At 41.7% G+C, this 26400-nt stretch overlaps 1 protein-coding gene across 1 annotated transcript in view; it reads right to left on the bottom strand.

The window, feature by feature from the left end:
• Positions 1-1020: 1020 nt before the first annotated feature.
• Positions 1021-26400, bottom strand: part of LOC127157701 (NACHT, LRR and PYD domains-containing protein 12) — a 77037-nt gene continuing 51657 nt past the window's right edge. The window contains exons 11-12 of the mRNA XM_051100961.1: positions 1775-1821; positions 1021-1394 (exon numbers count right to left, since the gene is read on the bottom strand). Coding sequence (XP_050956918.1) covers positions 1021-1394; positions 1775-1821 — 421 coding nt within the window. The remainder of the gene's footprint in view (positions 1395-1774; positions 1822-26400) is intronic.

Raw genomic sequence — 26400 nt, 5'->3', positions numbered from 1 at the left:
TTATTTTATTATTAATGTTATTATTATTAATAAATGCATTATTACATACATACTATTTATTTAAGAGCACAGGAGTATTATTATAACCAGAACATTTTTATTGATTTGTTATAATTGCAATAATTGAATTTGAAATAATTAAAATTAATAAAAAGTGTTGATACAAATATGTCAGCTGAAGTAATGTTTGCATTATATCTATAATATAATACTTGTTCATATCAATTCAATATACAAAAAGTAAAAAAAAACAGTAAATAAAAAATATGATTTTTGTCTATAAATATACTGTGATTAAAACATGAATCTCAGAAAATATTTTAAAATATATTCTGACAGCTTCTTTCACTTATTAAAAAAATCTTATAATCATTTATTACAGCTTTACTGTAGTTACAATAATATATTTTATTAAATGCTGTGATTAATGTCATATTTTATAATGTCAGAAACTCATTTCAGTCTTGTGAGGAATCGATTATATTCATGATACAAACATCAATTAAAATCTCAAGTTGATTTTTCATTGTTTTATTATTTCTGTACAAAAAAATAGAGAAATTAATTAACATGTTCTTCATCAATCATGATTGTGACATTTTGACACTTTGTAATAAAACAAATGATTGATGAGACACAACAATAAAAAAATCACAAATATACACACACTGATGTTTCTGTCTATATGGTGATTTCTGACACATTTATTCTGTTATTTGAGTGACAGAAGTTGAGCTGCAGTATTAATGTCATGAAGAGACTCAATAACATCTCACTCTTACTGATTCATCATCAGCTCAAAGCATTATGGGTAGAATCTCTCATCAGTCTATTCTCATTCATCAACACAGTTTCACTGATGATCCATAATAAACCCAAAACCCAGGATAGAGCGGCTGAGTGAATGTGGTCTGTTCTGTGTGGATGAGACTCATTGTGTCAGAGACGCTGTAGAAGGACAGAGTTCCTGCACTCACATCCACATACACTCCTATTCTATAGATATCATCACATCACTCACTACTGACTGATGATGGACTTTACAGGGAGATCAGTCTTCATCTTATTGTGTATGACTGAGTAACTGGAGTGAGAGCAGATCAAACTCCAGGACTGATCATTATATCCAAACAAACACTCAACACCCCGTCCCTTCCTGCTGATGCTCTTATATGACACTGATATACACACACCCTCATCTCCACTCCACTCAATCTCCCAGTAACAGCGTCCACACACACTCTCTCTACACAACACCTGACACACAACATCAAATCTGTCTGGATGATCAGGATATGACTGTATCTCAAACACACGTGTCACCTTTCTGTTCTCCTCAGACAGAATGAGATATTCGTTTGCTGTGTTTGGATCCAGTGTGAGAAAACAGGCATCTGAACACAAAAACAGACACATTTATAACACAACAACAATCACTACAGCTGTGTGTATGTGTGTGTGTGTGTGTGTGTGTGTGTGTGTGGGGACCAAATGTCCCCACAAGGATAGTAATACCAGTAAATTTTGACCTTGTGGGGACATTTGTGAGGAAACAGGCTTATAAATCGTACAGAATGAGTTTTTTTGAGAAAGTAAAAGTGTGCACAGTCTCCTGTGAGGGCTAGGTTTAGGTGTAGGGTAGGTGTAGGGTGATAGAAAATATGGTTTGTACAGTAAAAACCATTACGCCTAAGGAATGTCCCCATAAAACATGTAAACACAACATGTGTTTGTGTGTGTGTGTGTGTGTGTGTGTGTGTGTTTGTAGACGTACATTTCTTCAGTCCTGCTGTAATCCTGGATTGTCCTCCATGATCCACACTAGAAAACACACACACACACACACACATTCAGACAGTCAACAAACTGTTGTTATGCAGTTGCTAATGTATACAGGGTGGTTGCTAGGGAGTTGCTATGTAGTTGTCAAGGTACTTGGATGGTTGCTATGCAGTTGCCAATGTACTCAGGGTGGTTGCTAGGGAGTTACCATGTAGTTGTCAAGGTACTTGGGTGGTTGCTATGCAGTTGCCAATGTACTCAGGGTGGTTGCTAGGGAGTTGCCATGTAGTTGTCAAGGTACTTGGGTGGTTGCTATGCAGTTGCTAAGACACTCAATGTGGTTTCTGGGGTGTTACTATGTAGTGTCTAGGATATTCTGGGTGGTTTCTAGAGTGTTTCTATGTAGTTGCTAAGGTGCTTGCTAGGCTGTTGCTATATGGTTGCTAAGTTACTTGCTGTGTGGTTGATAATACGTTCTGTGTAGTTGCTAGAGTGTTGCTATATGGTTGCTAGGGCCAAGGTACACAAGGTGGTTGCTAGGGTACATGGTGTGGTTGCTAGTAGGGCTGTGTATCTGGATACAGGACTGCAGTGAATTTCAGTGAATGGGAAAGGCTCTGGCGTGGCGGCCATCTTGACAGTGCTTGGCTCAGGAAAGACGGCTGTAACTTGACTTGAGACAGGAGCGATGGCTGTAATTTGACTAGACACAGACACAACAGTTCTGACTTGACTTGACACAGGAAACACAGCTTTAACTTGACTTGCCTTAGGAAAAGCAGCTCTGACTTGACTTGACGCAGGAAACACATCTCTAACTTGACTTGACACTGAAACAGCAGCGGTAGCTTGACTTGACTCGAGAAACACAGCTGCGACCTGACTGGACTCAGAAACTTGACTTGACTCAGGCAACGCAACTGCAACTTGACTGGACTCAGAAACTTGACTTAACTCAGGAACCGCAGCTGCGACTTGACTTGTCTCGGGAAATGCAGCCGACACTTGACTTAGAAGACGCACCTGGAAATTGACTTGACTCAGGAGATGCAGCTGCAACTTGACTAGCCTCAGAAAACGCAGCCGTCACTTGACTAGACTTAGTACACGCAGCTGCAACATGACTTGACTCAGGGAGTGCAGCCGTAACTTGACTCGACTCAGTAAACACAGCTGCAACGTGACTGGACTCCGTGCATGCAGCGGAAACTTGACTTGACTCGGAAAGCGCAGCTGCAACTTCACTTGACTCTGTAAACACGGCTGCAACTTGACTTAATTCAGGAACCGCTGCCGTAACTAAGCCCTTTCGGCGCCTTCTCTTTGCCACCTTCTTGTGAGCCGTGGGCGGCGTCCAAGTGTTGCCCATGGTCGGCGGTTCTGGGCTGAGGAGGTGAATGGTGGTTTGAACCAGGGGGGTTGGTTTGTGGCGGGGCTGGCTAGCCGAACCCTTGGCGCGGCATGCGGGGGTTCCTGAGGTGTCATTGTCTGACACGACGCGGCATATTTTAAAGGGGGTTGGACGATTAGACATGTGGCACTCCTCAACTTCAAAATCAGATCCGTTTAAAGGACCACATTAATCAGTTCGATCAGGGGATAATTACAAACGGGAAGATCGCAACGAATTATGTCTTCATCCAACCCCGTCTGAAAACAAAAACCTAAAGCCGCGTTGTGCCAGCTTAGTTGGTTAGCTATCTCGAGGAAATCCTTCATATACCGCTCCAAGCTCTGGCCACCTTGCCGCAAACGCGTCACAGCCTCCTCAGCATTCATGTTGTTCTTGTTAGGGTCGGTGATTTCTGATTTCTTTCGGCATACGAAAGAGTCCAATGCACACACTTTATTTATTAAATCCACATAGGAGGCAGGAACAGACAGGAACGGCGGGGTAATCCAAACAAACATAAACTTGGACAAACAGCAAGGAAAGACAATACAATCACCGACAAACTTGACTAACAAAACCAAACCTTAAATACACAAAAGGAACCAATCAGGGTAAGACAAAGAGACGTATGTCGTAATTAACTAGAACAGGAACAGGAAGACCAAATATGGGCAAACATGGGGAAAACAACACACCAAACAGTCCAAACGGTACACACAGTTCTGACAGTAGTATGCCTAACTATTCAGCTACAGCTCTTCACAGTTAAAAAATGAGGCAGTTTTATTAATGATAAGAATATTTTTTTGTTGTCAGCTACTTTAGCAGTTTGAATATTAACACTGCACTGTGCTTACAAACAAATAATCAAAAATAAAACTTAAATAATGATTAAATTCAAATGTGTTTAACTAAAAGTTACATAAAAATGTAAATATTAATATTAAATATTAAATAAAATAAAATACTGTACTTAAATGTAGAACAATAAATAAACAAACACTTGACTCAAATAAAGATTACACTAAAATGTATTTCACCAGTTTTAAAGACAAGGCCTAAGCCTATTCCCAGACTAAAATGCAAGTCTTAGCCGTTTCAACTGAAAAAACCTGCACTGATTGATCCTGAAATACTGTACGTTAGTTGCCTTGTTTCATCTCAAGATGCACACCAGTAATATCTTTTATAAGACACGATGATTGAATTGGACGATGGTCTAATCCTGGCTTAATCTAAGACCTGTCTGTGAAACCAGCCCATTGTGTTTTAACATTAATTTATATTTAATTTAGTGAAGAACCACTGCTTTAAAAGATATGATAATGTGATAACAGATAATTTGATGTGGTTGAAGCTGTGTTAATTTTGAAGTTTGTGAGATTACGATTAACTGAGATGATTGACTTACGCATTGAGAGTGAAATTCAGCATGGTTGGCTAGATAGTAAACAACGACTTAATTGAGAAATTGTCCAGTAACACCCTATAACAATGTGTCTCCATTTCAGATTTCCACCAGAGAACCAGGACTCTAAATAGTAGGGTAAGTCTCTTTGTTTTTTTTTTTTTAATTTAGTTGAGTAATTCAAACTATATGAATGTGGCTTTGTATAATTAAATATTGATAATAATGAGTGTCTGATAAAATTACAGCTAGTGCTGTTCAAAACATGCTGTTTGTTAGGGCTCGATTAAGGGTTGCAGTTTTTCTGGAGAAATGCTCATTAAACCAACTTCACACTAAGCATCCTTAACAGTATACCTGTCTTGACAGTGTCATCTAGCAGTAGAGATCGACCGATATATTGATTTACCGATATTTTTCTGATATTTGAGGATTTACCATAATCGGTTATTGGTTTTGTAATATCGGGTTCACCGATAAACGCCGCCATCTTGTGGGTGTTTTGAGAATTGCGTGCATGCAGCACGCCTGAGGGGAGACCAGACAACCGAGACACCCCAGTGTAAAGGTAAAGCATAGCGTACTTTCTTGCTTTGCTATAATTAGTCAACTTTATTTAATATAACAGCCATTAATCCTCATATTAGATGTGATACATAAATGTCTGATATTTAACTAGTTTATGCAGCTTGCCTCTAAGAAATAGAGACAAACTTACAGTCATGTAAATTAATTCAAGTCCCAATAAACATAACTTTGCCTGAATTAAATAATGTACAGCCATGAATGAGCACATGTTGTAAATTAAAGCGCTGAATTTAATTCTCTCTCTGTTGTATGTTCATTAATCTTATGAAGTCACACATAAGCACACCGTCATAAGAAATAGCTCGAACTCATTTAATAATCCTTGCCTTAAATAAAATCTATAGATATAGGCCTAAAAGAGTTAAAGTATAAAGCAATGTTAGTTTCAATGTTAAACTTGGATAAATGTGCGCTATTAGGCACATACTCAATGCTTTGTGGGGAGAGTGGAAGCTAAGCACCAGCGCGATCTCTAATCACATTTCTTTCAGTGGAAACAATTTAATTATTTCGTCATTTTTGCTCATAAAGGTAGTGTAATACATCATTTGGAACTGTAAAGGGTATACTTTTATTTGTGTGTACTCACAATATCAACAAAACGCTGCAAACGGTGCTTTAATAAAACAATCATTATGTGCTTTCTGTTGTCTCAACAGGAGCTTCACAAAAATAAACCGAAACTCAGCGAATACAAACCACACAGACATGATAAATATACCTATAGAAAGTAAGTCATTACTTAACGAAATAAATCAAATCGAAAACAAAAACTCTTTCATTATGTACTCTGTAATGATGCTTTTCTTTGTAACGGCGCGTCCAAAGAGAAGATGGCGAGTCCGGATCGGCAAATCAAAACACTAGTTTATTAATAAATAATTAAAAAAATCCCCTCAACACATTCATAGTAATAATTACTTTTGCCACTGCTTTGCAGCAAGCTTTAGCCTATTGCGTGCTTGAACGCTGATCTCTTAATTCCCTCTGCGTTGATGGCGCTCGCTGCTGCTGCTGCTGCTGATGGAGATGCTAAACGTCTTCCGAGCCGGTCTCAAAAGTGAAAGTGGAAGTGAAGTTTTGTGTTGTTTCCACCAGCGCGGAAATTTTTCATCACCATTAATTGTGGATGTCAAAAGTATAAAAATAAGAAAAAGCATGAAACAGACCCGAAGCCCGGCCCGCGTCTGAGGTATGACGTGAATATTGGCCGAAGCCCGGCCCTATGGGGACGTAAAAAAGTCGGGGCCCATCAGGCTCGGGGTGAAATGCAGGTTACATTCACTCATGGGTTGATGCTCTGATAGCTACGGCATGTAACTTTTAACAAGATTCACTTGTTTAAAACACCCTCAATTCAGTGGCGGCTACTGGTCTGTCAAATAGGGGAAGCTCATTTTCGGCTATTACGCTAGGTATCTCTGTAAAAGTGAAACAAGGAATGTGGTGTATAATTGTGTGAAATGTATGATGAAAATCAAGCAATTTCGCCAAGCAAATATAAAGAAATAGGTTGCAGCAGTTTTTATTTCGACTGAACTTGAGAAATCCGCGATGTGACTGAGCGCGAATAGCTTCAGCGATTCCTTATAGTACAAAACCGCTGTCAGTCAAAAGGAGATGCAATCTTTCGACAGACCCTCCAATCATCACGCAGAAGCTCGGCGTCCAGGCCAGCCCACTCCTCATTTGCTCCTCATTCACCCCCAGAGACGCTGAGCGTCCGTGGGCGGGACATAATCGCAGCGTTTATCCAATGACCGTCTAGTTTCAAAGCACTGAAAAAAAACGTTCAAAGCAGCCGCATTGAAGTCAATGGACGCTGGGCTTCAACGGGGAAATGCACTGTGACGCTACGGGAATGTATGAGAAGAAAATCAAGTCAGCCGACCTGCTATATCTAACTGATTCTGAACGAACTCGTCTTTGAGATGAACGTTTTCTAACGCATTTTTAGTCAATAAAATGTTAATACAATAGTACATAATTTGACCATTAATTTTGTGACATTATAGGGGAAGCTGAGCTTCCCTTGCAGTCTTAAAGAAATCGCCACTGCCTCAATTATATTAACATTTACTATATAACCATTATTTTTCTAATACACTTCTAAATATGTAGAAATACATATTTAATAGGTTCTAAATAGGCATTTCAGAATAGAACGACGAAAACAATATTAGTAATTCTGATATAACATACCAGTTGAGAAATACAACAAAATATGATGTTTTGTTTGTTATATTTGTTTGGTATATGCTAATTTTCAACACTTTTTAAGGTGACTTAAAGGAGGAAAAACCAAAGTGAAGTATGGACTTAATTCACTGATTTACTTTATAACAGTAAATAAATATCGGTTCTGCATATCGGTTATCGGGCACAAAATTATGCAAAAAATTGGTATCGGTAATAAAAATCAATATCGGTTGATCACTATCTAGCAGTGTATGTGTCATTTAAGCACAAGCAATTTATCAACTCAAGCTACTGATTAAAGATAGTGTGTGACTGATGTGTCATGGAAAACATGTCCGTGATCACTGTGGTGAACAGCATACCAGCATCCCCAATAACAAAAGCTTGCTAAAGACTGAAGGCCCATTTGCTCCAAGAAGGAGAACTATAAGCAGAACTATAACAATGTGCTTATTCTAAGCCTGTGTGCTGCAGTTTCAAAGTGGATGTGATCTGCAGCTGCTTTATGTTTCATTGAGACACCATTGGTAAAAAAAAAACTGTGCTTATGAGTAGATGAGAGGATGTGGGAGAATTCAGCATTATTCTTAGTGTTGCATCAGATTTCATTTCCTGCTGTTGCATTTACATTGATGTAACCAGCCGATGTCCTCAGCATGCTACGTTTTTATTGCATCCAAACTGTGAATCTATCCAATCCAGCAGTCAGTTTTGCTAACTTAGTCAATGTAGTGGAATGGAAATAATGTTGTGTTGTGTTCTTTTCACTGCAACTTTAAAGGAGACAAGACAAAAATGTTGAAACTAGTGCTGGTTCCCTGAGATGCTATGTTTAATTATACTATTTTCTAGACTGGCATAATGATCTTATCTCCATTAACACTTTTACCATTCATTCTGATGGTATAACCAGTGGTGACAAAGAGCTTTTCTGCAATGTTTTCTGCTGCTTTAAATATGCGAATTAATTCAAATGTCAATGTTTGATCATGTAGCAGCTGGAAAAAATGTAAAAGTGATCCCAATTATATTGTTTCTCTATATCGTTATAGCTGTCTGAACTTTTTTTTTTTTTTGACATTTTTAGAATTATATCTTTATTGTTTCATTATAGACATCATCGTTGGTGTGAATGGGCTTTTTAACTTTTACTTTACTTTGCTCTCGGCGAAGGCGGTTGCATCCTTTTTCCTCTCCCTCCCCTATCTCTCCTTGCTGGCTCCTCTTGTCTCGTCTTGTTAGTTTCTATCTCTGAGACTCTCTTTGCCCTGCTCTCAAAACAAAAAAGGAATTATGGATTTGATCAACTGGTCTCTGAACTCAACTGACACCATTTTCTCCACGAGAAGCCTGGGTTCGGGGGAACCCAACTGTCCTGCAGGAACGTTTGCAGCTGGATAGATGATGGATGGGTGGGAGAAGTGGTGTGTCCCTGGAGGATATTGAAGATATTTATTTATTCGGAACTTTGAAAACAGGGATTCTGCTGATGGGATTAGGTGGGGCCCTGTGGTATCAACGATTGGTAAAAGCGGTCAGTGTGGCTCAAAACCCCACTTAGCTGGCCGGCTGGATTGAAACGGTGGTGTAAGTTTGTTTACATACTTTATGTAATAAGCTAAGAGAGAGAGTAGTTTCTTTTATATGCTGGTGGTTTGTTTTGTGAGTCGCTAAGAATGTAACTTGCAGGTGGTTTCAGAGCGAAAGCATCTTGTTTACTAACGTAGGGCCCTATGATTTCCGTGATGCGGAAAACGCGGACGGAATCGTGGAATCCAGTCATAAAAACCGAATATCCTGAATAACGCGGATTGTTAGGAATTTGTCAAAGTTTGAATGAATTAATCAAAAGTAGGTCATCACACTTAAATCAAACCGCAATATGGACTAGTATCTGTAAATATTATGCCGCAAAAATACCATTTAAATGTGAATCCTACATGTTCTGTGTGTCTCTGTTTTAATGAATGGAGCAGACGAACGGTTTTGTTTATTACACACACTGAAGAGTTTGTGACGCACACGATGATTTCAGCGTCTGTTGTCTCACTAAATGAGGACATAAATACATGAACAGTGTCTGCTGAGACAGTGTCTACTTCATGAGCATTTGACCATTCCATTTTAGAAAAACTAGCATTATATCATATACACACAGAAATGTAAAGGTAGACAGCAATCTGTCAAAATAAAAGTCCGGTTTAACTTGAAGTCATCGTTAGGTTATAATCACACAACATTTCTTCCATGTTTTCATTTAATGGTAAATTCCCCTTTGTTTGGCAAAAAAAAAGTTTGCTTAAATTTCAGTAATTAAAGATAAATGAAATTAATGTTTTATGCCTTCATTTGATAACCAGAACACTTTAAATACACAACACAGAATTTTTGAGGGTAAAAAAATCTTTCATAAGGCTATTTTAAGAATAAATTTGAATAAATTAAGTATGCATTCAAATAATTAGACATGCTCTTTGATTAATACAATTGAATTTAACCATTAAAAAGGAAAAATTAAAATGGAAAAATAAAATATTACAATATATAATATATTATATATTACTATATTACAATTTACATTGAATGATGTTTTAAATAGTTTTATACTATTGTTGGAAGCAACCGCATGCCATATTTTAAGTTTCTTGTTTAAATATAAAAAAATGAAACAGAAATAAAACCCTTAAGATAACCTGTAAGAAAAATACACTCTCTCTCTCTCTCTCACACACACACACACACAGTTAAGAAAGCAGAATAATGTAACTGGACTTTTATTTATTTATTCTTTTTGTAATTGTTCCTTTGAACTATTTATAATTGTGGCGTCTGTAATTTTATTCACAATTTTAATTCACAATTAGAAATTTGATTAATTTGTGTAGCCCTAATACCTTGAAAAGTATAGAACTGCAGAATATACTGCTATACAGTTGTTGTTTTTTTGTTTGTTTTGTTTTTGTTTTGTTTTTTGCCAATTATACAAATAATGTTAAGTCCTAGAAAGCTATTATTATCCGAACACGTGAACATAATGTAGAGATTAGCAGATCAATGAATGAGATGGCAGCAGTACCTGAGTTGTCCATATACATATATGTTTCCTGTTGGCTCATTTGGACTGAGTGGACTTTGCTGTTCTGATGAAAATGAATGCCATATGAGTGGGATCATAGCCTATGCAGAGCGTCACACCACGTGAAAGTGAACTCATTTTCGGCAACCAGAATTTCGGAGGATCGCTAATATTTTGTGACATCAGACATGGGTATTATACAATAGATAATTTTTTGATCACTTTAGCAATTTAAAAATCTTAAAGGATTTTTGCACGGCACCCCTTCTCTCGACAGATGGGACCCCAGAGTGCCGTCGCCCCTGATTGGGAAACACTGTTTTAGACAACCACAAACCGAACTACACAGCGTCAGTAAATGCATAAATGTATCTGCTTCATATTGTTATGATTGGCCTAATGTAGATGTCTTGAGTCACCGTGTTCTGAACAAGTACATGCTCATACCGGTAATCTAATTTTGCATTCTTGCAGAGGAGATTACTGGTAATTTACTGGTAATGTTACAACTTCTCATTTCAGTAAATTGTCAGAAACATCCTGTTCACACATGATCTCTTAATGGCAATTTACCAGTATAGACTGTATGTGTGAAATAACAGGTAAATAAATTTGCTGATTGTCAAACACTGTAAAGTATCAAACACTGTGAAAATTTTTTTGGTCATAATCTTTTTTAGAGACAATGAAAAGGAGGGAACTGCCTTTAACAAGCTCTGGAGTCAGACGGAGAGCTCGAGTGAAAAACGACTGCTTAACATTGCAAAAGACTTACAGCCAGAGCCAACTATGACAATGACTCAAGACTCTTTCGGACAGATGAGCATTTAGAATCTGTTTGCACAGATGATGTTGGAGGATTGACTGAAACACAAAATGTTTCAGAGCCTGACTCTGAATCTGAATCAGAGGTTGCAGATGAGCCAGTCAGCCTGGTTGAAAGTATAGCCAACTGGTCTATACAGTTTGGTGTTTAGTTGCCCTCACAGCCCTCCTTAGTTTGTTGAGAGTGTACCACGAAGAACTCCTAAAGGATGCTCGAACCATCCTTAAAACAAAAACTGAATATAAAGTCCAACAAAAATGTGGTGGCATGTATCATTATAGAGGTATCCTGACAGCTATCGGTAACACCCTAACCCAGCTAATTGAAAAGGTTGCAGATGGCTTTACCTTCTAATTGCAGATAAATATTGATGGCTTGCCATTGTTTAAGAGTACAATTTTACAGTTATGGGCCATTTTAGGACTTTTGGTAAATGTCCCAATGAAAGAACCTGTTGTTATCGGGCTCTTTTGTGGTACAAAAAAACCCAATGTTTTGAGAGACTTTACCCACGAGTTAAAGCAGCAGCAGGAAGGAGTCTGTTTTAAAGAAAAAACGTTTTTCTTTGAACTGGATTCTGTTGTATGTGATACCCCTGCTAGAGCTTTTGTAAAAAACACAAAGGCTCACAATGGTTATGGGTGTGACAAGTGTTGCCAGCCAGGTGTTTATTTGAACAACAGAATGACAAACCCCCAGAATTACTTTGTGTTACGGACTGATGTATCATTTGCAGAGAGAGCTGTCGAGGACCATCATCATGACGGACCACATGGGTTTTCTGGTCTAGATGTGGACATGGTGACCAGATTCCCTCTAGATTACATGCACCTTGCATGTTTAGGTGTCATGCGCAAGTTGTTACAGTTTTGGCTGAAAGGTCCTTTGAAATTCCGCTTGTCCTCCGGTAGTGTAGACCGTATTTCTCAAAGTCTGTCTCAGATGCGTGTATACATACCAGTTGACTTTGCAAGAAAGCCAAGATCTTTGAGAGAACTGGACCATTGGAAAGTTACCGAACTTAGACAGTTTCTGTTGTATACTAGTTCTGTTGCTCTGGCACCATACTTAGATTGTGCTTTGTATAATAACTTTGTTATTTTATACAGGTATGTGCATCCTTGTCAGTCCTCAGTCCCTTGGTCCACCTGTCAGGTGATGCCAAACTGCATGGTTTTTTAGACTCCATCTCAGCGTTTCCATATGAAAATTACCTTTGTACACTGAAGAAGTTTGTGAGAAAGCCAGAATTTGCACAGATAATAAGAAGGTTATCAGAGATTGAAAAAATCAGTACTGTTGAGTTACCCTGTAAAGCTTTAAGAATGCAACATTATGTTGGACCTGTTCCTGATGGTCTTTTAGTTCCAGGATATAGGTGGGGGGGTTGTGGAAAGTGAGGGTCTAGGAGGGTTTAGTAGTGAGAGACAAAACAAAAAAAGAATGGCTTGACAAAAGAACTGCTGAAGAGCTGCTTTACTACACAAAGGTTTCTGGATACTGGATTTTGACCATGTGAGTATTGAAGGATTACAAATTTTGAGAAGAAGACTTTTTGATGACTGCAGTGCCAAGCAGCGAGTATCTGAATAAAGAGAAACTTCTGCTTCAAGATATCCAAAAACGTCTCCTGGTCTCTAAGAAAAAAATTCACAACAGTTTTGGTGCCGTGACCCGGATAGAGCTTCTCGCCAGACATTGTTCCAGACTAAATTCCAGAAACTTTTTTTCAGCTCAACAACGATTTGGTGAGTGTTACTCTATTCAAAGAACCACTACAGACCAGTACATGTGGTTAGCCTCTGCTCCGCCAGAGAAGTGTTAACAAACAGCTGCAGGGTTTGGTTAACAGACTAGTTTTCCTCTATTCAGGTAGAGAAGATTAGCATTATGTGCTAATATCTGTTATCCTCTGTTTTAGGCAGAGAAGATTAGCGTAAAGTGCTAGTAGTTTATGTTCAGGAATCCTCTGCTTTGCCAGAGAAGGTTGAATACATGATGTGTATTAACTAGGTTTTCCTCTGCTTTGCCAGAGAAGGTTAACAACAGTTCCCCTTCAGGAACTCGAGCTGCATCCGGAGACGCTTTGGGAACGCCTTTGGCGGAACCATGCTCTGAATGATGTGTAAACTAGCCAATCAAACAACGATACGTCACGGGCGGTCATCGACCAGGAAGCATAAAAGCATGTGCGACGCTGCCGGCGTCAGCTTCTGTCTTTCAGCGGAGCACTCTGTGTGTTTGTGTCTTTGTTATCCTCCTTTTTTGTGCAAGTTAGCACAGCTTTCTTTTTGAGGATAATGTCTCAAAGCCATAAAGAAAAGCAATTAGTTAAGAGTGGAGAGAGCGGGCCACGTTTCAGGCTGTGTGTTCCCCCTTGTAAACACTATATCACAAGCGGGGATTCACACAGCATGTGCGTGGTCTGCTTGGGAGCACGCTATGTCAGCCCTTGAGGGGGCTGACTGCCCGCATTGTTAATCGCTTCCTTTGTGGGTGCTCCGCTCCTGGAAGGCTCTCTTTGAGGAGGGAGCCTTCACTAGCATTCCCCAGGGTGCTGGCCCTGTTTCCGCCAAGGCGGAGCAGGCGCTACACTCTTGGGGTTCGCAGATGAACCTGTTGGAGGAAATGGAGACGGGTGACCCCTATCTCCTTCCTTACCCGGCAGGTCCGCTGCGGAGTAGAGAGCGGGTAGCACCACATTACACGGTGTCCGTCTCTCCTCGGTGCCCTCGGGAGGTCAGTCTGTTGTCTCTGCCAGTGATACAGGGCACAACGACCTCCAGCAAACTTATGTCCTGGATTTTTCCCGAGAACGTAACGGAACTGGGCGCTCGTCACCCCCTCGGGGGTCTCTAGAACAGTTAGCTCGGCAGTCTCCTGCCGGTCCGCCGTTACAGGTCTCCGAGCCAGTAGTTCAGTCAACACCAGAGGCCAGCCTCGAGAGGCTGGTTCCCTTAGTAGACTATTTAGCAGCGTGGAAGCTACTGCCAAACGTGTCTGTATGGGTTCTGCGCACTGTAGAAAAAGGCTATACTATTCAGTTTGGCGCTCCGCTGCCGCCACCTTTCGACAGGGTTTTTCCCACTCTGGTGGGCCCCAAGCAGGCTCTGGTCATGGAGCAGGAAGTAGAGACCCTTCTGAGGAAGGAGGCCATCAAGGTGGTCCCTCCTCACGAAAGAGAATCCGGGTTCTACAGTCGGTACTTCATTGTTCCAAAGAAGGATGGAGGGCTGCGGCCCATCATAGATCTCCGCCGCCTCAATTATGAAACTGAAGTTCAAGATGCTTACAGTCAAGCAAGTAGTGTCACAAATCAGGTCCGAGGACTGGTTTGTGACAATAGATGTGAAAGGCGCTTACTTTCATGTCTCCATCCTTCCTCAACACAGGAAGTTCCTGAGGTTCACTTTCAGGGGCGAAGCTTACCAGTATCGTGTTCTTCCCTTCGGCTTAGCACTCTCACCCCGCATGTTTACGAAATGCATAGATGCTGCCCTGGTCCCTCTTCGACTCCAGGGCATTCGCATACTGAACTACATCAACGACTGGCTGATCCTAGCAGCGTCCGAGAGTTTAGCGGCTCCACATCGAGATGTCGTTCTCGTGCACATGAAAACGTTGGGGTTAAGACTAAACGCCAAGAAATGTGTGCACCATTCTTCACCCCCGCCCGGAGCTGTGGAAGCTGTGGGTGTGGCCCCTGAGGGGGCACAACTCATAGCTTCCGGTCTCTCAACTGAGGTTGTTGAGACCATCCTCCAATCCAGAGCTCCCTCTACGAGGAAACTGTATGCCCTGAAGTGGAAGCTGTTTACTTCATGGTGTGGTGTGGAGAACGCCAGCAAGACCCAGCTAACTGCCCAGTCGGTACAGTACTGGAGTTTTTGCAGGCTCGTTTCTCCACAGGGTTAGCCCACTCTACCCTGAAGGTCTACGTGGTGGCAATCTCGGCCTACCACGCCCCTCTTGGTGGCATGCCAGTGGGTAAAAGCCCCCTGGTTGTACATTTCCTCCTCGGTGTGCTGAGGCTGAGGCCTCCGACACGACCCCGTGTCCCTACATGGGACCTGGCTGTGGTGCTTGAGGCTCTCTGTAGGCTGCCATTCGAGCCTATAGAAGAGATTCCGGATCGATTCCTCACTATTAAGACAGTGCTACTGCTAGCTCTTACCTCCCTCAAGCGGGTTGGGGACCTGCAGGCCCTTTCGGTGGCCCCTTCTCATTTAGAGTTTTCTCCCGGCATGATCAAAGCCTTCCTTTACCCCAGGCCAGGGTATGTTCCTAAGGTCCCCACTAATACACCACAGCCAGTTGTGCTCCAGGCTTTTTGTCCTCCTCCCTTTCGGGAGCCCGACCAGCAGAAGCTAAATTGTATGTGTCCCGTACGTGCCTTGGATGCCTATGTCCACAGAGCTGCCCTGTGGCGTAAATCAGAACAGTTGTTCGTCTGTTATGGCCCCGCTAAGAAGGGGTATCCTGCTTCGAAAGAAACTCTGAGTAGATGGATTGTAGATGCTATATTTATGGCTTACGAGTCCTCTGACCTCCCCTCACCTCTGGGCTCACTCTACCCGTGCTATGGCCACTTCAAAAGCTCTTATGTCTGGTGTCCCAATACGGTCCATCCTTCCGGCATCCCTGCTGAGCGCTCGCTTCATCCACAAAAGCTGACGCCGGCAGCGTCGCACATGCTTTTATGATTCCTGGTCGATGACGTCATCCGCCCGTGACGTATCGTTGTTTGATTGGCTAGTTTACACATCATTCACAGTGTTGGGCAAGCTACTTGGAAAATGTAGTGAGCTAAGCTAACAGTTACTCTTCATTAAATGAAGCTTAACTACACTAAAGCTACAGCCTTGGGTAATGTAGCAAGCTAAGCTACAGCAACATGGCAAAAGTAGTTTACTACATCTTAGCTATTTTTTACATTTTCATTTTTCTATTGAACCAACATCATACCAAGTCAATGCTCTCTCAGTGATCAATTAAATTGTCAGTCATACAGGCATAAAAGTCCAGTTTAATTGTTTATTCAACCACTCTTCCAAACCAATTTGGCAACAAAAATCAGTATAATGTACAGGGCTGGGTTTATCTCATATTTTGGGGGGTTAGGGGGGTTGAATTCTTTCTTGAAAAACATTTTTTTAAAAAACAATGGCACCTGTTTCAGAATGTTGAATGAATAAAACAAGGAAAACACGAAATTTTTAAATAAAATAATTTATACATAAAATTAAATAACATAATCTATATATGAATGGGTGTTTGTCAACTGATTGCATGCCATCAGAGTTTACAGCGTTGACAGCTTCGTAAAAAAATAGCCTAATGGAAGTGCTGTAGTTTTGCTGTAAATAGCTACTGAAATATGACAGACCGCACAAAAACAGCACTTTAATTTACTGCTATTTTTTAAAGATAGTAATTGATTTCATGAATACAATACTGTGAATAAAAAACAAGTGCCAAATGTAAGCCAGATTTGGCCCAGACCCTGTTACTATCTGGGAAGCAAAGCTAAATTCTATTGTAAATTTGTTAACTGACAGTAAGAATATTTAACCAAGAGAAATGTAAGAGAATGATGTAAGAGAAATGAACAGTATAAATCAGCTCTTACTCAGTCTGCTTGCAACTCTGAAGCAGACCCTCGCTACTACACCAAACTCGTGGGGCAGCTTAACTGTTAAGGCTGTGAGTTCTTAATTACCCCAGTAATCTACAACAAAGATGAAAAGATTCTTTGTAAATAGAACAAAAGGAAGTTGACTTACTCCCACTGGGGGACTCTGGTTAAGTACACTCACAGCCAAAAACAATATTACAGTACACTACAGTCACCTATCCTCTATGGGTTATGATGTTTGCTATGACTGATGTTTCATTAGAGGATGAAGTGATTGCACAGTTAAGTTCGCACACTAACTACAGGGACAGACTAGGACACACAGGCCAGTGAGGAGCCCAGGGAAGAACCGAAGTGCAACAGGCCTCGGGTGCCAACCCTGTGGTGAAGATTTCCTCATAGGTTTTTCCCCTCATCAGTTTGTCCCCACCTCACTGGTCCATAGGTGTCAAATGACTTAAGACTAGGTCAACAAAACACTATACGATCACCAGACTTAAAACCACTATATGATCAACAGAAGTCTAAAAATGTCTGTGCATGAATACTGCTGGTCTGCTGTTTCTCTGTTTTCTTGTGTTGCAGGTATGTGTACATGCCATGATGTCTTCAAAAGCAGCATCCTGGAGTAAAGCATCACCTCAGACATCCATGAACAAGCTTCATGAGGACAAAGAGTCATCTGAGTGAATCTACGTGGGAAATGGACTACAGAAAACTACAGACTACACAGCTATTCAGGTGCCATGGACATCAGGACTTCCACTCTTACGCTACATGGTTTTCTGTGTCAACATGTAGCTTGTACAACATGTTACCATCCATGTCGTATGTGTCAACAGTTATGGTTCTGAAAAGAACTATTACACCTAATTAAATCTAGGACAAGGCACGGAATAAGATATATGTGCCTGTAACTATTTCAAGTTACATGAATGGAAGATGTGGCTTAATGTTAACAAACATATGCTATAGAAGGGATTTATGGAGGTTTAAATTTGTATTATGTGAGAGTTATTAGAACTCTCAAAGGGGGGACTGAAGGATTACAAATTTAAGAATCTGTTTAAAATATGCTGATCCTATGCATATTTGTTATAGGTTCCAATATAACAACATGAACTGAAAAAGTTATGTATATTGTGACAGTCTAAGAGCAGGCAGCCCAGGCCCTGAGACAGTAACCTTTCAATTCCTGAACATCTGGCAGGTTTTCCCAAGTTAAGTGTGAATTCTAATCTCAAGGTACAACTGTGCCTTTTGTTTAAGCACCTATGCATTTGAATGACACTTGTATGCTAAATAGATCAAGGCTGGGAAAAATCTTTAACTGAGCTGTTTTCCTGTACCACATTTGCATGCTTTGTTTAGATTGCTTCCACCTCTATGTACTCCTCCCCCTTCAAACTGAAGGAGTGGTTGCCTGAATCCATCTGGACCTTCATAATTATATTAATATTTGTCTAATCATTATTGAAGATTAATAATATGCTTGATTTTAATACGGTTGATTTGATGTTAATAAGAGACTACAAGTAATCTGTCCCATTCACCCTTCTTTGATCAAATAGAGTGTGTGTGTCTTTTTCCTGCTGAGTTCTATTTTCTCCTAGGGTCAAGTTGTCACGATGTAAGTGGAGGGGGGGTCAAGGAGGACCCCTGACCTAGGAGATCCATGAGTGACCGGAACAACTGTTACAAAGATCTGAGAGTTTTAACCATATATTAAAGTAAACTTTAGTTCATTTTGTATGCCTTTTCCTTGATGCTGTTCGCATAGTGGGATGTGTATCCAACCATACTGATAAGATCCCTGCCAGGACTAGCCAACCTTGGAAGATGGATAAGAGTTTGATTGTATGTGTGTGTGTATCTGTCTCTGTGTCTTTGTCTAGGAACACAGCAGAGCTGACTACATTGGCATCCTGTTCAGAAATAGGTCTCGGGAACGACCTGTTGCGTCTGATCCGGGTTCGGTTGTCGCTTAGATAATCATGTATAGATATGCGTTGAGTTTGACGTCCATATGTGGAGATTTACTAAGTTTATCTGGATTCGAACCAATCAGAATCTTCCTGACCTATGTATTTGCGTAGTTAGCAACTTGTGTTAGAGTATAACTACTGGTGATTTTAACATGTACGCAGAGCGGCCTACGAACTCCGTCGAGAGTGTTGAAGCTGGCTTCTGCTGATGAAACTGCAAACTATCTTCTTCAGTAAAATTTTCTTCGATTGACTACATCGCTGACTCCTGGCCTTCATTACCACACACCTACACTTTGGGTTTTAACTGTATTTCCCCTAACAAAACCTACTGTATATACTCTGCTGTGCTGAGCTTTGAGAAGAAGACTTTTTGATGACTGCAGTGCCAAGCAGCGAGTATCTGAATAAAGAGAAACTTCTGCTTCAAGATATTCAAAAATATCTCCTGGTCTCTAAGAAAAAAATTCACAACACTTTCCCCAATGAATGGTAATAAACTACTTGCTGAAGCCTATTTGAGACAACTTGTTCCATTAAAGGGATAGTTCACTCAAAAAAGAAAAAAAAAATCTCACATTTACGTACCCTTAAGTAGTTTCAAACCTGTTTGAGTTTATTTCTTTTGTTGAACACTTCTCAATTCCAGTCCTAACGTACTACTGCTCTGCATATTTTGCATGTCTCTCTTATTATTAGGATCATTTAAAGCCCTTTGAATGGAAGATGTACCCTCCCTTCGAACTGGAATCATGATGCAATATCCTGTGATGTCCACTTTGCAGGACACTTACAGTCAAATAGAACAAGCATCTGAAGTGATAAGACTAAGAGATACAAAATGTGCAGAGTGGTGGTACACGAGGTCTGGAGTTGAGAACCACTGCATTAGAAATTTTGAAAAATGTAGGAAGAAAATACTGTGGAAGTCAATGGTTACTATCAACTGTTTGCATTTAGATTTAGATTTAATAATTTAGCAGATGCTTTTATCCAAAGCGATTTGCAAATGAAGCACAATAGAACAATAGAAGCAATCAAATCAACAAGAGGGCAACAATATAAAAGACCAGTAGCAAGTCTCAGTCTAGTACAGTACACATAGCAAGATATTATTTTTATAAATAGAATAGAATAGAATAGAATAGAAGTGCTAGTATGAATTGGTCCAGTGCTGACAAAAGGTTTGTCTTTAGACGTTTTTTTTTTTTTTTTTAATGGCTAAAGCTGGTTGAAATGAGATAGGCAGGTCGTTTCACCAGCTGACAACAGTCCAGGAAAAGGTTTGTGAGAGTGATTTTGTGCCTCTTTGAGATGGCACCCCAAGGGCAATATATTAGGGGTGCACCGATACTTGTATTCATACCGAATGGTTCACAGGGTAAATTCCTGTAACTGTAAATAATCATCCTTATGCCCTACTCCCTTTGAGAGAGTTTAGACTTTGGAGTGAGCAGGGCACTTAAGCTTAAAGAATGAGGGGTATATAACTGCAGCCTGGAGATCTCCAGATGGGGGGTGGGAACTTGGGGTGGGCACTCCAAAATAGGGTGTGGCTTCCTTCTTTTGACAGACAGGCACATGACACGCAAGTGCAATTTTTCCCCCAATCCACTTCAGTGCAAACTCCGCCCCACAGCTGATTTTAAAGAATTGATTGGTTCGCGGCTCATGGGAGATTTCGTGGGTGATTCCCACGGGGCTCTGCTCTCGCTGAGCGTATTTATTTATATAGTATAGCTTATTTTATTTGCGATGAACTACAAACAATGTTTAATTTGTAGTAATTTTGAAATGTAAGTCAATAGCAATAGGCTGAAACCCAGAGCCAATGGGGAAAGTCTTTGCGTGACGACACCCCGTCCCATTTTGGAGGTTCTGCCCATTTTTGGAGATTTCTGGTTTGCAGTTATATATACTTGTAACTGTAACGCATAACTGTTGCAAATAAACATACATTTTATATTTTAAAAAGGTTTTAAAATATGTTATATGATACATAAAATTGAATATAAAACTTTTTAAAATATAAAATGTATGTTTATTTGCAACAGTTATGCGTTATGCTTAAGTTATGCCATTAAAACAGTGACAACTGCTGACGGACACCATGCTGTGTTGTCACGGGAACATGCCAGCTGAAGATAATGAGGAAATTATGTCGCTCCCTTTGCCAAGTGCATTTCAAACGTCTACAAAATGGCACAAATGTGCACTGCTAATCCAAAGTCTAAACTCCAAGAGCTCTGCATTTTGAAGGGAGTAGGGCACAGGGATGATCACTTCCATTTGGAGTTTCAACTGTAAACCGTTCGGTATGAATACACATAGCACTGCACCTCTAGAAAATATGTTGTGTTTTTTGAGAATGGCTTAAGCTGATTGAAATGAGATAGGCAGAAGAATGATTTTGTGACGTTGGGATTGGCACCACGAGGCAGTATTCACTTGCACAAGACAAGTTCTGGGGGGCACATAAATCTCAACTAGTGAGTCTAGGCATATTGGTGTAGAGTCAGTGGTTGTTACATTTACATTTTACATTAATTCATTTAGCAGATGCTTATATCCATACATCAAGTGATTCATCTTAAAGAGGTAAATAGTAGGGGTGTGACGAGACACTATCCCACGAGACGAGACATGAGACAAAATCCCAAAAAATGTAGGTACATTTTGAACTTTATGAAATTAACCTTCCATTTTAATGAATCATATGCAGTAATACACAACATTTAAACAAGAGCTTCACGATTCTGGATAAATTGAGAATTAATAAATTGGAGCTCACGATTCTCTCACGATTCTGGAGAAAAAAGATTAGAAACTAATTAAAATAACAATTTACTAGTGGTTCTGACAAACTGGTTATTGTTTAAGTCTCTTAAAAATTATATTCATTTAAACAAAAAACAAACAAACAAACAAAAAGCATTCAATGAAGGAGTCAGTGTCTCAATTAATTTCTCACTTCAAGACTTGTTTGACTATTGAAATCTCCTGAAAGAATGATTCAATGACATACTTTTTTTAAATGGGCAATTGTCGCCACCTTCTGGTGGAAGAGGATAAGTGTTACTATACATACAAGATAGCTTCGTTTTGATCGCTACTGTAGACAATACGTGTTTCTACGTAAACTATAAACTTTTATCCCAGCACTTCTGTTATTTAAATGTCTGTAACTCAGAAATAATGCCTCTGATTCATTCACATGGGCAGCGACAAAACCTGCTTCTCACGCTCCACTGACACTCCCGATGTGAAACAGTCCTAATAGACATAGCTACATCGTTGTCATTCAGGAATAAGATCACATGGATGTTTGAATCAAGATCTCCATATTTTAAGGATTAATCGTGCAGCTTTAATAGAAATACTGCAAAATGTTTTACAAAGATTTCATCATGAGATCTTGCGAGATCCGATTGGTCTCGTCACATCCCTAGTAAATAAACACAGGAAGTGCTCATAATGCCATGTTTTATGAGTGGGAAGCTGGTGGGAAGATCATTCCACCAGCCAGTATTGATTAAAGAAAATGTTCTGGAAAGTGATTTTGTGCCTCTCTGTGATGGTACAATGATGCGTCGCTCACTAGTAAATCTCAGACTTCTGGAGGGAGTGTAGATTGGTAGCAGTGAGTGGAGGTAGGCGGGCGCTGAGCCTGTGGCTGTTCTACATGCAAGCATTAGTGTCTTGGACTTGATGTGAGCTGCAACCGGCAACCAGTGCAGGGAGATAAAGAGAGGTGAGACATGGGCCCTTTTGGGCTTGTTGAAGACCAGTCGTGCTGCTGCATTCTGAATCAGTTGTAGAGATTGAATTGTGCATGATTGAAGTCCAGCTAGAAGACCACTGCTGTAGTCTGGGCTAGAATTGACCAGGGCCTGGACATGAAGTTGCGCAGCATGCTCCGGTAGGAAGGGCCTGATCTTTCTGATGTTGTGAAATGCAAACCTGCGAGATTAAGCAGTTTTTGCAGTGTGGAGCTCAGTCTTTGCCAGGTTGAGCTGTAGGGGATGTTCTTTCATTCACGCTGAGATGTCTGCCAGGCAGCCTGAGATCCGTGCAGCTACTGTTAGATCTTCTCATTGAAATGAAAGATAGAGCTGTGTGTCATCAGCACTGCAACTGCAGGAGAAGCCATGTGCCTGTATGATGGGTCCCAATGATGTAGTGTACAGTATATGTAGAAGAGGAGGGGTCTAAGAACTGATCCCTGAGAAACCCCAGTGACCAGCTGATATGCTTTGGATACCTCCCCTCCCCAGGCCACCCTGAAAGACCTGCCTGTGAGATAGGGTTCAAAATAGCGTAGTGGAATCCCAAGCTGCGTCTGCACATCTCTCTCTACAAACAACAAATTAATTCAAAAACTGCAATTTTACCATCTCGTTGCCGAGGAATATAATGTAGCGATCTAGTATCAAGGCTGTTTTATTAATAAGAATTGCAGGGAAGAGTTGACAAGTTTATGTATGTATGCAGCGTAATGCGATCTCAGACCTCTCCCTCTCTGTAGGTGTGTGTGAGTGTGCACCTTTGTGTGCAAAGCATAGACTGTAAAAAATATGGACGTAGTGTCTGTGACGTCCCCCATAGGGTTCTGAAGAGCATTTTTGAAGCTCTTAGTGGGCGGGAGTCGGCCGTCACCATCTTGGAATCGCGTCACTGCATGTCACTCCCGAATAATTGAAAATGGGCAAAGAGGCAGGACGTGGGTGGAGCTGGTTGCTGAAACCATGCCCGCTTAGCGTGATGGTGGTGACAGCAGCGGCAATCCACCTGTCACTCAAGCGGCCACGTCCAAAATTATGCAGAACTTTAAGGCTTGATATAATTTAAACGGATGAGTTATAAAAAAATTCACCCCCCTCACAGTTGACATGAAGGGCAAAATTAGCTATATAGACCAAAACCACTTTTTGTACCAGGCTGTAAACATATTTTTTTTCTGCTGTAAAGCTGGGCATTTTAACATGGGGAGTCTATGGGATTGACTTCCTTTTGGCGCCAGTCTCTAGAGGCCAGTCAATGAATTGCAGTTTAAGTCAGTTCTGTGTTGGTTTCGATAGAGAGAGTGGGAGGTTGTTGCTTGGTGCACACTCATTAAAGCAGTGCATTAATATAAAACGGTTATTGACTGACTTGGAACTACCTGTGCAATAAACAGTTTTACTGCACACCTGCCAGCCAATCAGATCGTTCCTCGACAGCCTGACAGAAATCACCGACCACAAAGCAGCATGAACGCTGAGGAGGCTGTGACGCGTTTGCGGCAAGGCGGCCGGAGCTTGGAGCGTTATGTGGAGGATTTCCTCGAGGTTGCTAACCTGTTAAGCTGGCACGACACAGCTTTAGGTTTTTGTTTTCAGATGTCGTTGGACCAACCCCCTCTGAAGCACGCCGCGTCGTGTCAGGCAACGACACCTCGGGAAACCCTGCATGCCGCGCCAATGGTTCGGCTAGCCAGCCCCGCCACAAACAAACCCCCCTGGTTGAAACCGCCATTCACCTCCCCAGCCCGGAACCGCCGACCGCGGCCAGCACTCGGACGCCGCCCACGGCTTGCAAGAAGGCGGCAAAGAGAAGGCACCGTGAAGGCTTAGTTACGGCAGCGGTTCCTGAATTAGGTTGCAGCCACGTTTACGGAGTCAAGTGAAGTTGCAGCTGCGCTTTCCGAGTCAAGTCAAGTTGCCGCTGCGTGCGCGGAGTCCAGTCACATTGCAGCTGTGTTTACTAAGTCTAGTCAAGTGACGGCTGCATTTTCTGAGGCAAGTCAAGTTCCAGGTGCGTCCCCTGAGTCAAGTCAAGTTGCGGCTGCGTCTTTTGATCCAAGTCAGGTTACGGCTGCGTGTCCTGAGCCAAGTCAATTTGCAGCTGCGTCTCCTGAGTCTAGTCAAGTTACAGCTGCGTCCCCTAAGTCAAGTCAATTTGCGGCTGCGTTTCCTGAGTCAAGTCAAGTTGCAGCTGCGTTTCCTTAGTTAAGTCAAATTTCCAAGTCCAGTCAAGTTGCAGCTGCGTTTCCCGAGTCAAGTTTCAGAGTCCAGTCAAGTTGCAGCTGTGTTTCCTGAGTTAAGTCAAGTTTCCGAGTCCAGTCAAGTTGCAGCTGTGTTTCCTGAGTCAAGTCAAGTTTCCGAGTCCAGTCAAGTTGCAGCTGCGTTTCCTGAGTCAAGTCAAGTTTCCGAGTCCAGTCAGGTTGCAGCTGCGTTGCCTGAGTCGAGTCAAGTTTCTGAGTCCAGTCAGGTCGCAGCTGAGCTTCTCGAGTCAAGTCAAGCTACCTCTGCTGTTCCAGTGACTAGTCAAGCTACGGCTGTTGTTCCAGAATCAAGTCGAGCTACAGCTGTTGTTTCAGTGTCAAGTCAAGCTACAGCTGCTGTTCCTGTGTCAAGTCAAGTTGGAGCTGTGTTTCCTGCGTCAAGTCAAGTCAGAGCTGCTCTTCCTCAGGCAAGTCAAGTTAAAGCTGTGTTTCCTGTGTCAAGTCCAGTCAGAGCCGCTCGTCACGACACATCTGCCCGTGTGATGGCGATCACCATTCTCAGTCTGTGGGCTGCACACTACGCTCCAGGGGTCTCGTTCGCTCCAGAGGTCCTCTCTGTTACCAAGTCTGCGCCAGAGGTCTCGTCTGACTTCCCAGAGCCTCATCGCATCATGTCTGCCAGTGTGATGACAATCACCATTCTTAGTACATGGGCCGCACACTACGCTCCAGAGCTCCCGTCTGTCACCAAGCCTGCGCCAGGGCTCCCGTCTGTTCACAAGTCCGCCCCTGAGGTCACGTCTGATCAAAAGCCTACGCCAGAGGTCTCGTCTGCTCACAAGTCTGCTATAGAGGTCTCGTCTGTTCACAAGTCTGCCTCAGAGGTCTTGTTTGCTCACAAGTCTGCTATGGAGGTCTCGTCTGTTCACAAGGCTGCCACAGAGGTCTCGTCTACTCACAAATCTGCCTCAGAGGTCTCGTTTGCTCACAAGTCTGCTATGGAGGTCTCATCTGTTCACAAGGCTGCCACAGAGGTCTCGTCTGCTACAGAGGACTCGTCTGATCACAAGCCTGCTCCTGAGCTCTCGTCTGATCACAAGCCAGCTCCAGAGGTTCCGTCCGATCTCAAGTCTGCTCCAGAGGTCCCGTCTGGTCTCAAGTCCACTCCAGAAGCCTCTTCCGCTGGAGAAGCTGCGCCAATGCCTCCACAGGTGTCAGCTCCGGCTGTAGAGCCTCCTATGGTGGCTGCGTTAATCTATGAACTCTCTGCTTCTCTCCCTATTCTATCTACCTCCTCTATCCCTGCTCTCCCCAGGTCCCAGTCCCTGACGCGGTTGCCCGCTCTGCCCTGGAGGGCCCTCCAGAGTCGTGCGACGGCAGCCATATTGCGCCAGAACGCCCACCACACACCAGCTTATTGGTGGAGAGGAGAAGTGAGTGATGAAGCCAATCAGAATATGGGGATGATTAGGAGGCCGTGATGGTCAGAGGCCAGGATGCCGGGGTTACACCCCTACACTTTTTC

Source organism: Labeo rohita, unplaced genomic scaffold, assembly GCF_022985175.1.
Source record: "Labeo rohita strain BAU-BD-2019 unplaced genomic scaffold, IGBB_LRoh.1.0 scaffold_117, whole genome shotgun sequence".
NCBI classification, from domain to species: Eukaryota; Metazoa; Chordata; class Actinopteri; order Cypriniformes; family Cyprinidae; genus Labeo; species Labeo rohita.
The sequence above is the reverse complement of the archived record's forward strand: the minus strand, read 5'-3'. Positions and strand labels throughout refer to the sequence as shown.